Here is a 12,762-nt window from a genome sequence, read left to right as displayed (position 1 = left end):
TCAGGCTGGCAGGCAGAAGCGGTTAGGGGCAATCAGGAAGGCAGGCAGGCGAGCAGTTGGGAGCCAGCAGTCCTGGATTGTGAGAGGGATGTCCAACTGCCGATCGGGCTTAAACGGGCAGTCGGACATCCCTCGAGGGGTCCCAGATTTTAGAGGGTGCAGGCTGGGCTGAGGGACACCACCCTCCCCCATGCACGAATTTTGTGCACCGGGCCTCTAGTGAGGTTATAAACAGCTGAGTAGGAAGTTACTAGGCAACACAAACAGAATTTCAAGTAATTTATTTATTGTAAATGTTATATTTGCATATGTATATATACACAAACCAAATTTTCTTTTAAAAACTAATGAAATTCAGTTAATAAACCTATTATTAAACTTTATTATGAAAGATTATGCAAAATTTTTAAGTGCTTAAAATTTTACTATCCATAACATTTCTTCCATAGTAAAAATTCATTTTTAACAGTTGTGATAACTCATAGACACCACGTAACATTTTTGCACTTATCTAAGAAAACCTTTCTTCCTTTCTCTAGCCTAATTCCTTTGAAAATATTAGTGTCAAGAGAGACATGTTCCAGCACACTTTAGTAAATGTAAACATTCTAAATTATATTAAAAGCAAGCTTTGAAGTTTCAGATTTTACACTTAAAGTGCTCATGAAATTATCAAGTGGTTTTATAACAGCTCAATTGATTAAACATACAATTGTTCCTGCTTTATACAGCCATGAATCAACAGCATTTATCTGATTAGTTCTATTAAATACTTCGTACCTTAAGGTTTATACTTTATTAAAATAATGCTATTGTAAAAGGATGTCATGTTTTAACATGATTCACAATAGAATTCTATTAAATTAATTTTTCTAATATTCATTATCCATAGATAGATCCATAGACTCTATTATCCACAGAATCCATAGATTCACTTATCTATAGAATGATCATAAAAATGGAAGATGACTGTGTGTGAATACACACATATATACCTTTAGTATATTTTGTACTTAAAAATATTATGGGATTTGTGCATTCTTTCGAAGACAGAATAAACTTTTATTCAAGAATCTAGCATATGATGATTATTAGTCTGTGCCATATGAAAAATATTATATATTATTGGCAGTAAATTAATCAGTTTTCACAGGTATTAGATTATCACGTGTTCAACCTGAAACTACATTAATGATAACTAAGATCAAAATTCGTAATTACATTTAAGCATATAATGACAAAACTTAACCAATACAGTTAATTTGAGGATTATTACAGTAACATGTTCAAAATAACAACCCATGTTAGACACATTAACTTCACAGATGACTGAATACAACTTATTCAGTGATAGAAATGAAAATGTTATTCTAAATTCCCTGACTTTATTGAACTTATATTTCTCAATTCCCATTATTCAATTTCTGTTTTTCTGTGTTAACAAAGTTTTTTTTTTGCGGTGTTTTATTTTCATTCATAGTTGCAGCAGGAGGAAAGGATTTTCAAGAAAATATCAGGAAAAAAAAACCTATTAGCGTCCCTGAAGATATCAGCAAAAGAAAAGGTAAAACAATCAAGTGAGGGAACTATATAAGGGAGGTGCAGGAGCAGGACGAACAGGAATTAAATTTCCCTGAGATGATACTTTCGGTTGGGGTGGAGGTGGCCTGTGAGAAGAAAAAAAAGTTAATCATGTGTTTAGATGGAATAAAATGATAATTCATTTCAAACCCAACATAACACCATCCTTAACATTATTAACCATTCTTAAGGATACGTTTTATTCTGAGATTATTATTAATCTGATATACCATAAGTAAAGGTCTTCAAACATAATCTAAAATTGATGCTTACATTAAATTAATGCTATTCTATAATCAACAATGTTGTGTGGAGGTTCTGGTTTATGTTTGAAAAAGAGTAGTGCAGCCCTGGCCTGAAGGGATTAATTGGTTGGGTATCGTCCCATGCACCAAAGGGTTGCTGGTTTGATTCCCAGTCAGGGCATATGCCCAGATTGCAGGCTCGATCCCCAGTGGGGATCAATAAAAAGAAATAAATAAAAAGAAATAAATAAAAAGAAAAGCACATGAAATTCAAAAGACAAATAGTGAAAAGCAAGTGAGGAAACTATGTGATTAAGCAAGCATCCCTTGTGCTATTAGGATTTAAGGGCAGGAAATTATGTAAATATAAATCTTACATATATGCACATTACTGAAATTCCAGTTCTCTCAAACATAATATCCACTCTAAGAATTAAACTGGCTATAACTTCTATACCTGTCCTTCTCAATCCTCGTACTTTAACCTGTGGATACCTTTTCCTTAACCACTTTGATCAACTGCAGTATACCACTAATCCAATAACAACATTACCTGGTGAATATCTGTCTCACAAGGTTTATATATTCTTCCCTTGATGCTCAATTGGATTTCAACACATTCGTATTGTATTGAATTGCCTGTGTTGCAATTCAACTCTAATTTGAAGGACTTTGGGGGTGTGAGAGGTGGGGTGCATTTTATGTGATGCAAAATATCCTACCTAATAAAAAGGGAATATGCTAACTGACCCTCATGCTGTCGCAAAGATGGCGGCACCCACAGCTAATGAGGAGGGAATATGCTAATTGACTGCCATGCCCTCAAAGATGGCAGCACCCACAGCCACAGGTGGCAGCGCCCATTCTCCTCAGCACCGCTAGGGCAGTAGGCATGTGGCAAGGCCTGCCTCCAGAGTCCCCCAGTCCCCTAAACCCCCCAGCCACCAGGGCCAGCCTGAGGCGCAGGCAAGCCTTGGATGGCAGCTGTCCAGCCGCCCAGGGCCGGCCCGAGGCACAGGCAAGCCTCGGATGGGCAGCTACCCAGCCGCCCAGGGCAGCCCGAGGCTCAGGTAACCAGGGCCTGCCCAAGCTTGCGCTGCTGGCAGTGGCAGCAGCAGAGGTGTGACGGGGGCATCGCCTTCCCCTGATCACCAGGTTGCCTCCTGCCCCTGAGGGCTCCTGGAGTGTGAGAGGGGGAAGGCTGGGCTGAGGGATGCCCCCTCCAGTGCATGAATTTTCATGCACTGGGCCTCTAGTAGTTAATAAATTTTCTCCTTTTTGCTGATTTTAAGCCAATCTATTGAGTCTTTAATTTGATTTTTTTTTAAGTTTCTAGTTCTGTGCTTAAATTCTCAATTTTGACTATTAATTCCATGACATAATCATCACAATTATTTTAAAATCCATGTCTGATAACTATTAACTGGATACCCTCCAAATCTTATTCTAAGGTTGATTGCTTTTCTTGGTTTTAGTCACATTTTCCTTTTCTTATATGTCTCGCTTTTTCTTGGGGAAGGAGAGGCAAATATTAAAAAAAAAAAAACCTGTAGGAATAAGTTGAAAATCTAGTTCACTATTACCCCTGCGTGGTAATACAAAGCCTGGGATATTTGCCGGGGTATCTCATCCTTGGCAGGGCTCCAATTTCTGTCCCCCTCAGCTCTCTGCATTTGTTGAAAGCCTTCCTCAGCTTCCTAACCTTAGTTCTCACTTTATAGACACACACATCTACAACAGAAAAATGGCCCCCAAAGCTGGGATCATCACCAGACTGTGTTCCTCTCCTGGACCTTAGCCCCACAATTCCTCTTCTCCTTGGAAGTTCTCTGGTGCCTAATCCAACCCACCTGGTTTCCCATTCCCAAAGGTCCTTCTTTCTGAACCGTATATTCACCAAAGGCTGCAGCAGCAGTTTACTGTCTTGCTGAAGCTTCTTTAAAATTTCATTTGACACTGCACTAATATGACAACACTTACATACAATTCTTAAATTAATGAACTATCTATACTGTCGGCAATAAATACCTGTCCTATATCAAATTAAAATAGAAGGAAAAATATTAGACATTATTTCTGAATTTCATTCTGGTCAAGTAATCTAAACAAATCATTTCAAACCTTGATGGGAACTGCTGAGGCTGCTTCGCTGCATATGTTGGTACAGGAAACCTGTTTTCATATACATTCTACAAGAGAAAAAAGTTATTACCACAATGCACTCAAATGTATTTTTTATTCAGTTATTTTCCATATAAAAGTAACCAATATATTTAAAATCAATGAATAGACAACTTATTTATAATGTTGACATTTAAAAATATTTTACTTATTCAACATCTTTACCAATGAATATGGAATACTTAATTATTTTAAGGCTATATATTTTTAAGTTCAATATTACTAAAGTATTATAATCAACTACATTATTTAAAACATAACACATTTCCTATGTCAATATATTTTAAATAAAATCTTCCAAAAATATATTGCCAAATCTATACAGTACCTAAATAGTACTATAAATACCATTAATCTGCTTTTGGAATTCCTTATATTCTTCCTTGACAAGGTGGTTGAAAGAAAGTTTTACAACAAAGTGAGACTCTATAACACAGAGAGTAAAGTAAGAAAATTTTTCACATATCACATTACATTAGAAAAAGTCAGGGAAGATTGGATGAAATTGCTAAACCACTGTGAAGTGTTCTTTACTAAGATAGTCTCCATTATCTACTAAAGCTCTATTAGTGGCTTCTTCATCAACACAGTGATGAAGAGGAGCTTAAACATTCTATGGCTCCTGCTATGGAACAGATGTTCTGCTATTTTTTTGCCCATGGAGTGATTTGTTTATACTATGAAAATAGAGAAGGAATGCAAAAACAAATTGTCTCCATCCTCATCCATCAAGCCTAGGTACAGCATTTTAAAGGGATAGTTAAAGTCTACTTCTTGGAATTTACATATACTTTTATATGTATGTAAAAATCAATGTACATAAAAAATCTTTTTATGGTAAAAATATTTGAAACAACCTGTTTTTAAATGTATGGTAAATCCATAAGATGGAATGCTATGACACTAAAAAGAATGGGGTACATACTCATTACTCACAAACAATGGGACAACCCAACAAGCACCATGAACAATCACAGTAACATAGTATCACAAAAATCAAATAACAATTCTCCAGAAACCAAACTCAAAAGTGATGAAAGACTGGTATCTAAATGACAGAGAATTCTAAATACCTGTTATGAAGCAACTCAATGAGATATCAAAAAATTCAGAAAGGCAGTTCAATGAGCTCAGGAATAAAATTAATGAACAAAAGAAGTGCTTTACCAAAGAGATTTAAACTCTAAAAAAGAACCAAACAGAAATCTAGAGCTAAAGAACTCAATTAATGAGATGAGGAATGCATTAGAAAGCAATGGAAATAATTCAGATGGAAAAGCAGAGAGGACTAAGATCTTTTTAAAATGAAAATATTCTGTGAGAATTATCGGACTCTATTAGGAAGGGCAACATAAGTTAATGGGTATCCCAGAAGGAGAAGAGAGAGTCTATTTAAAGAAATAATAGATGAGAACTTCCTAAAGTTGGGGAATGAACTGAACATAAAAGTACAAGAAACTAACAGAAAACTTAATTATCTCAATGCAAACAAACAAACAAAAAACACCTTCTCTAAGACACATTATATTCAAAGAGTCAAATGCCAATGATAAAGGAAGAATTATAAAGACAGCAAGGGAGGAAAAAGATAGTAACCTACAAAGGAACCCCCATCAGGCTATCATCAGATTTCTCAGCGGAAACAGGCCAGGAGAGAGGAAATAATATATTCAAAATAATGAAAGACAAAAAATATCAGTGAAGAGTACTCTATTATCCAACCAGGTTAACATTCAGCGATGAAGCAGAATCAAAGGCTTTCCCAGACAAACAAAAGCTAAGAGAGTTCACCACCACAAGAACTGCATTACAAGAAATGTCGAAAGCAACTCTTTTACCTGAAATAAAATATAAAAGCACACAAAGCTTAAAGATGACAAATAGAATCAGAAAATGGCAACTCTATTTGTAAGCAGGGTATTAAACATTTATTTATAGTAGCATAAAGTTAAAGGGGGGAGCACTTAAAATAAATGTAGCTAATTCAAGTTGGTAGCAAACATGCTCATAAAAAAAAAATTCTGCGACACAAAAACCTAAAAGGGAAGGAGAAAAGGGGCCCAACTTGTATAGGCAAATGAAGATAAGCAACTATCAGAAAAAAGGACTATTTTATCTATGAGACATTTTATACAAACCTCATGCTAACAACAACAAAAATTCTTGAGCTGAGACATGAAAAGATAGGTCAATATATTAAAATAAAAGCTAATATTACTATTTTTAAAAAATAGGTGAGAGATGATTGTCTTTCTTAATCTCATACATAAGGTCTCTACCAACAGCTGAAAATGTAAAAATAGCTATCAGGGATTGCTTTAAGGACTTCTAAATATCAACAAGAAAGATTTCACAGGAAGAACATGGAGAAATTTTTAAATATGCCAGAAAAACTGAGAGCTTCCCCCGCTAAGATCAGGAATAATATAAGGATGCTGATTTTACCGCTGCTATGCAACATATTGCTGGAAGTTCTAGCCATAACAATTGGACAAAATAATAAATAAATAAATAAATAAATAAATAAATAAATAAATAAATAAATAAATGGTATTCAAATAGGAAAAAAGAAGACAACTACTTCTATTTCCAACTACTTCATAATATGATCCTATATATAAGTAGAATATTTCAAAGAAACCACAAGAAAGCTACTAGAGCTAATAAATGAATTCAGCAGTGATGCAAAATATATAATAAACATGCAAAAATCAATTTTGTTTCTATACACCAGCAATATCTAATCAATTCATTCCACATAAATTGGAAATACTTTAAAAGTCTGACAATACCAAGTGTTGACAAAGATGTAGGTTGGCAGGAATGCTCATACACCACTGACAATTCAATCATCCCATGGTATAACCTACTTGGAAAGCAATTTAGCAATTTCCAGTAAATATTCACATATCTTTCAACCCAGCAATTTAATTCTTATATGACCCTAGATCAGTGCTCTCTAACAGAATTTTCTGCAATGATGAAATGTGCTCTATCTGTGCTGTCCAATACAGTAGTCAGTGGTCACATGTGATCTATCGAACATTTAAAATGTGAATGAGGAATGAAATTCTTAATTTTATTTCATTTAAAATAAAATTTAAATAGCCAGTACTATTAGACAGTGCAGTCTCAGAACGCACATACATACATGAGAAGACATATATATAGAACTAGAGGCCCAGTGCACGAAATTCGTGCATGGGGGGTGTCCCTCAGCCCAGCCTGCACCCTCTCCAATCTGGGACCCCTCGAGGGATGTCCAGGTAGGATCGGGCCTAAACAGGCAGTCAGAAATCCCTCTCACAATCCAGGACTGCTGGCTCCCAGCTGCTTGCCTGTCAGTCTTCCTGATTGCCCCTAACCGCTTCTGCCTGCCAGCCTGATCACCCCCTAACCACTCCCTTGCTAGCCTGATTGATGCCTAACTGCTCCCCTGCCAGCCTGTTTGCCCCTAACTGCCCTCCCCTGCAGGCCTGGTCACCTCCAACTGCTCTCCCCTGCAGGCCTGGGTCCCCCCCAACTGCCCTTCCCTGCAGGCCCGGTCACCCCCAACTGCCCTCCCCTGCTGGCCTGATCGCCCAAAACTGCCCTCCCTTGCAGACCTAGTTCCTCCCAACTGCCCTCCCCTGCTGGCCATCTTGTGGTGGCCATCTTGTGTCCACATGGGGGCAGCCATCTTTGACCACATGGGGGCAGCCACCTTGTGTGTTGGAGTGATGGTCAATTTGCATATTATTCTTTTATTAGATAGGATTAGATAGGATAGAGGTCTGGTGCACAGGCAGGGGGCCAGCTGGTTTGCCCTGAAGGATGTCCCTGATCAGGGTGGGAATTCCCTTGGGGTGTGGGGTGGCCTGGGTGAAGGGCCTGGGGTGGTTTGCAGGCTGGCCACTCCCCCCAGCAACCCAAGCAGAGGCCCTGGTATCTGGGATTTATTTATCTTCTATAATTGAAACTTTGTAGCCTTGAATGGAGCCAAGACTCCTGCTTGCTCCATGGCTGCAGCCTTTTCTGTTGGGATTTATTTATCTTCTATAATTGAAACTTTGTAGCCTTAAGCGGAGGCCAAGGCAGGCCAGGGTGTGCGGAAAGTCTGGTTTCCTCCATTGCCGGGGAAACCCAAGCCTCCTGCTCGCTCCATGGCCGCAGCCATCTTGGTTGGGTTAATTTGCATACTTGCTCCTGATTGGCTGGTAGGTGTGGCTTGTGGGTATAGCAGAGGTATGGTCAATTTGCATATTACTCTTTTATTAAATAGGATGATCATCTCAGCCATAATCTGGTAATTGGAAATTATTACCTACTAATTTGGTAATTGGAAAATGGATTTTAAAATTGTGTGATAACAGGAAAATTAATTTTAAAATTGTGTGGTACTTACAAAATGTAATATAAACATTGAAAATGAATGAACAGGGGCTACATATATTGATAGGGATAAATCAAAAACCAATGCTAAAGGGAAAAGTAAATTGTAGATAAATGTGTAAAACATCAAACAAAACATTATACAAAGTTTTAAAATATATAAAGTAAAATCATATTCTCCTATGTGGGATATAAAACTGATAGCAACAAAAATATATAAAGTAAAATCATATTCTCCTATGTGGGATATAAAACTGATAGCAACAAATGAGCAAATAAGAAAAATAAACAAAAACTCATAGACACAGACAACAGTATGGTGGTTACCAGACAGAAGGGGGTAGGAGGGTAAAAAAGGGTAAAGGTGATCAAAATATATGGTGATGGAAAAAGATTTGATTTGAATGGTGGTCATACAATGTCAATATACAGATGATGTATCAGAACTGTACACTTGAAACCTATGTAATTTTATTAACCAATGTTCCCCTCAATTAATGTAATTTTAAAATAAATTTTAAAATAGAGAAAAGAATTACAAAGTAATATTACATACTAGAGGCCCGGTGCACGAATTCATGCATGGGTAGGGTCTGGCTGGCCCGCCTGATCAGAGCCGATCAGGCCAGGCCAGCCTGGGGGAGGGGCCAAGGGCAGTTGGCCAACTGGCCCCGCCCCTGGCTGAACTCCTGGTTGAACTCCCAGTCGAGGAGACAATTTGCATATTAGCCTTTTATTATATAGGATGTCTAAGGAATATATGCTAATGAGAAAACATATGTCATTATCCCAATACTTCCTAATACATTCAGAGGAGGAGTGATTACTGGTCCCATTGCTGAGACAATTAAGTATATTCCAGTTCAATACCAGGTCTTTGGTAACATGCCTACAGAAGCCAGGCATTGAAAACAGAAAGAGAGCAGACATAGAAATAAATAGGGATAGCATGGGACCCATGTCATTTTCCAATCTTGGTTTCAAAGCAAGGCATTCTTATGATCTAGATGTCTTCCCTCTCCTCTGAGCCAGGGACCCTACTGGTATTTCTTTAACTAACCCAGAGACCACCTATAGATCACATTCTTAAATTCTTAAGAATTATTTCTAAACCTATGTGACAATTTTTTTTAACCTTTAAAAACGTGAAACCAGCCCAGCTGGTGTGGCTCAGTGATTAAGGGCCGACCCATGAATCAGGAGGTAACGGTTCGATTACAGGTCAGGGCACATTTCCGGTTGCGGGTTCCATCCCCAGAGCGGGGGAGGGTGTAGGAGGCAGCCAGTGGGTGATTTTCTCTCATCATTGATGTTCTGTTTCTATCTCCCTCTCCCTTTCTCTCTCTGAAATCAATAAAAACATATTTTTTAAATAAATGTGAAACCATAATAATAGTAAAGAAATACAACTTTTCATTTTGAACTTACAGCTCCTCTGGGGGAAGTCACTGGAGAAACATGTCGAGGAACACTCACTGGTTGTCTAGAAACTTTTCCTTGATTTTTGCCATCTGATCTGAAAGACGGAATTACTTTTGAGTTAAATGAAGATTAAAATATTTCTACATGACATATTACACATACCTTGCATATTCCCCAAAACAGAATAATGATGTTGTAGAGGTGATTATGATGATCATGATGACAGATAAATTTGTCCCATCTTTAACAGCTTTTACACATTTTTAATCCTTACAGTACTAGAAAGTTTTATTAACCTGTTTCAAATGAAATGAAATTCTAAGAAATTATAAAGTTTTGGTCAATGAGACTAAACTTTGACTTTTCTCCTCAATTCTTCCTCAAATCAGAAGAGTAAAAGCATACCCGTAAGCTACAAAATTTAAAGTAGTCACTCAAAGAACTAGGAAGTTCAGGAAGAGCAAATAATAAGCTGAAAAATATATCAGTTGAGTTTCAGACATGCTGAGGCAAAAGCAAGTCAGCTAGAAAGAGATGTATGGGAGATAGCTAAAATTTCGGAGCTGCAGACTGGGGAATTACATGATTTGGTCAGTCTGAAGTGTGTAAGAAAGAGAAAGAATGGATAGAAAGATAAATCTGTTGTAGACTGTTAAAAATTAAAGCTCACATCAGGATACTCTAAGAAAATACTCTGTGTGAGAAAATTAGAGCAATGAAGTAAAGGTAAGCAATCAAGGAGGATATGTATATTTTGAAATCATTAACATCATAAAACTTAATTACTAAGTAATTACACAGTGCCAGTTAATGTGCTATGGGTTTTACTTGTTAATACTTTCTCATTTAATCTTCACATCAACTTTAAGAGATAGGTATTATTATTATTGTTGTTATTTTAGAAGAAGTAAAATAAGAGTTTTACTATTCAAAGAGTTTTATTATTCCAGTTCATGATTCTAACAAATGACAAACTGGAACTTAAATTTAGAGCTGATTACAAGGTCCATGCTTATCTATGCTACATTCTATTGCCAAAATATAAATGATAGTTGAGAGATAGTAGTACAAGTGTTAAACATACAGATTAGATATGTTAGTTGTCTGAATTATGACAATGCTTTCTTCCACAAAACTTATTTCTTAAAAGCTTATAATTTACAAATCCTCTTCCCCAAACTGTGATTTGAAAAGCTCTTCCTCTATGAGAACTGATCCTTAAAACAGGCATGGAAGGAAAATTTCAACATTTACACTTTTAAATCTTTATTGCATATTTTAATCCTAATTAAGAAGTTCAAATCAGAAACTGTAGCCCCAAATCCTATTTATCCCACTATCAGACATCAATCTCAAGCAAAATGAATTCTTAAGGGACATTTTCAGTACTATACAAGCTGGTTACCATAATACTTTCCCTCATCATTTTAAGAGGTAGCTGAACCATCACTATCCTTCTACCCCTGCTAATCATGTCCAAAGAATAGAGAGATCATTTAGAACCCTATTTTTAAACCAGCCTCTATGATATGACTAGCATCATTATAATTACTTAAATTATATTATATGAATTTAAAAGGAAAAAATCTAAGTACTCATATGTTTGTGATCTCTTCTTTCTGAAGCAGCTTTGCCGTAGTTGATTTCTCTTGAAGAAGACAAAAGCAGCAAACACAATAAGGGGAACAATTAAGAAGAAGAATACTAGAAGTCCATCCCTCAGTGCAGTATTCTTTTCTAGAGAGAAGAATTTTATATTAATGATCATTAAATTAGACGTTAACTCATATTAACTAGAACATAGTAGGTGATTATAAATGTTTTACATTAATTTTCAGATTGGTCAAAAGTTAAACTGATATAAATTATATACATGGAGAAGTCTGCTCATACTTCATCCCTGCCCACTTCTTTTTGCCTTCCCCAGAAGAACCATTTATTAATTTCTTATATTATCTCACATTATTTCTTCATGCAAATATAAGCAAGAATAAAGTATGTTATTGTTGTCGACCTTTTTTTACATAAAAGGTAGCATACCATAAACACTACTTAGCACATTATTTTTTTCACTCATCTATATATCTTTCCAAACCATATATTGAGGACCACCTCATCTTCTGTACAGCTCTACAAAATTACATTGCAAGGATGTCCTATAGTTTAATGAACCAGTATCCAACTGATACTTTCATTTTTCTAATCTTTTGTTATTTAAAAATGCTATAATGAATAACCCTAAAATAATGCTATTATTATAATGAGTAATAACAATGGGTGCTGGCATCTCTATAGAATAATTTCCCAAAAGCAGAACTACATATCAGAGGGTAAATGCATTCATTTTTTTTAAGGCACTGTCAAATTGACCACCATAATGGTGGTTACAATTTACCACACCAGCCAGCAATATATAAGAATTCATCACAGCCTCACCCACAGGGTCAAACTTGTGCATGTTAGCCAACCTGGTAGGTGAAAAATTATACCTTATATCGTTTTAATTTGCATTTCTTTTTTTTTTTACATATGAGTTGAGTAACTTTTTATTCTTAAGGAAATGTAATTTTTTTCTGCTCAGTCCTTTGACTATTCTACTGGACAATGGGTTTTTTCCTTCTCAATTTCTAAAAGCTCTTTATGTATTAGGGATATTAGCTTTGCCTGTGTATGAGCTGGAAGCATTCTCCCCAATTTGCCATTAGTCTTATGATACAATGCTTCTCTCCAAGCTTAAGTTTATTATTCTTGGGTAGCTGAATTTATCAACCTTATTTTTATGGCTTCTGGATTTTATCTTATTATACTTTTAAAAATTCACTAACATTAACTTTATCTGTTCCATGGTCTTGAGAGAAAGGCTATAGTAAATATGAACAGGAATGATACGCTGTAAAATTTTTCCTCACAATTGTAAGTTTTTAAAAGTACCAGAAATTTCTGTTATAAGTTGTATGACATT

General features: G+C 36.1%; 1 protein-coding gene across 1 annotated transcript in view; it reads right to left on the bottom strand.

Moving 5' to 3' along the window:
* Positions 1-264: 264 nt before the first annotated feature.
* ADAM9 (ADAM metallopeptidase domain 9) overlaps positions 265-12,762 on the bottom strand; it is a 114,285-nt gene continuing 101,787 nt past the window's right edge. The window contains exons 19-22 of the mRNA XM_080660923.1: positions 11,396-11,537; positions 9,807-9,894; positions 3,948-4,015; positions 265-1,667 (exon numbers count right to left, since the gene is read on the bottom strand). Coding sequence (XP_080517049.1) covers positions 1,574-1,667; positions 3,948-4,015; positions 9,807-9,894; positions 11,396-11,537 — 392 coding nt within the window. The 3' untranslated portion in view covers positions 265-1,573. The remainder of the gene's footprint in view (positions 1,668-3,947; positions 4,016-9,806; positions 9,895-11,395; positions 11,538-12,762) is intronic.

The sequence above is a fragment of the Plecotus auritus genome, assembly GCF_963455305.1.
Source record: "Plecotus auritus genome assembly, chromosome: 3".
Lineage (NCBI taxonomy): Eukaryota > Metazoa > Chordata > Mammalia > Chiroptera > Vespertilionidae > Plecotus > Plecotus auritus.
The sequence above is the reverse complement of the archived record's forward strand: the minus strand, read 5'-3'. Positions and strand labels throughout refer to the sequence as shown.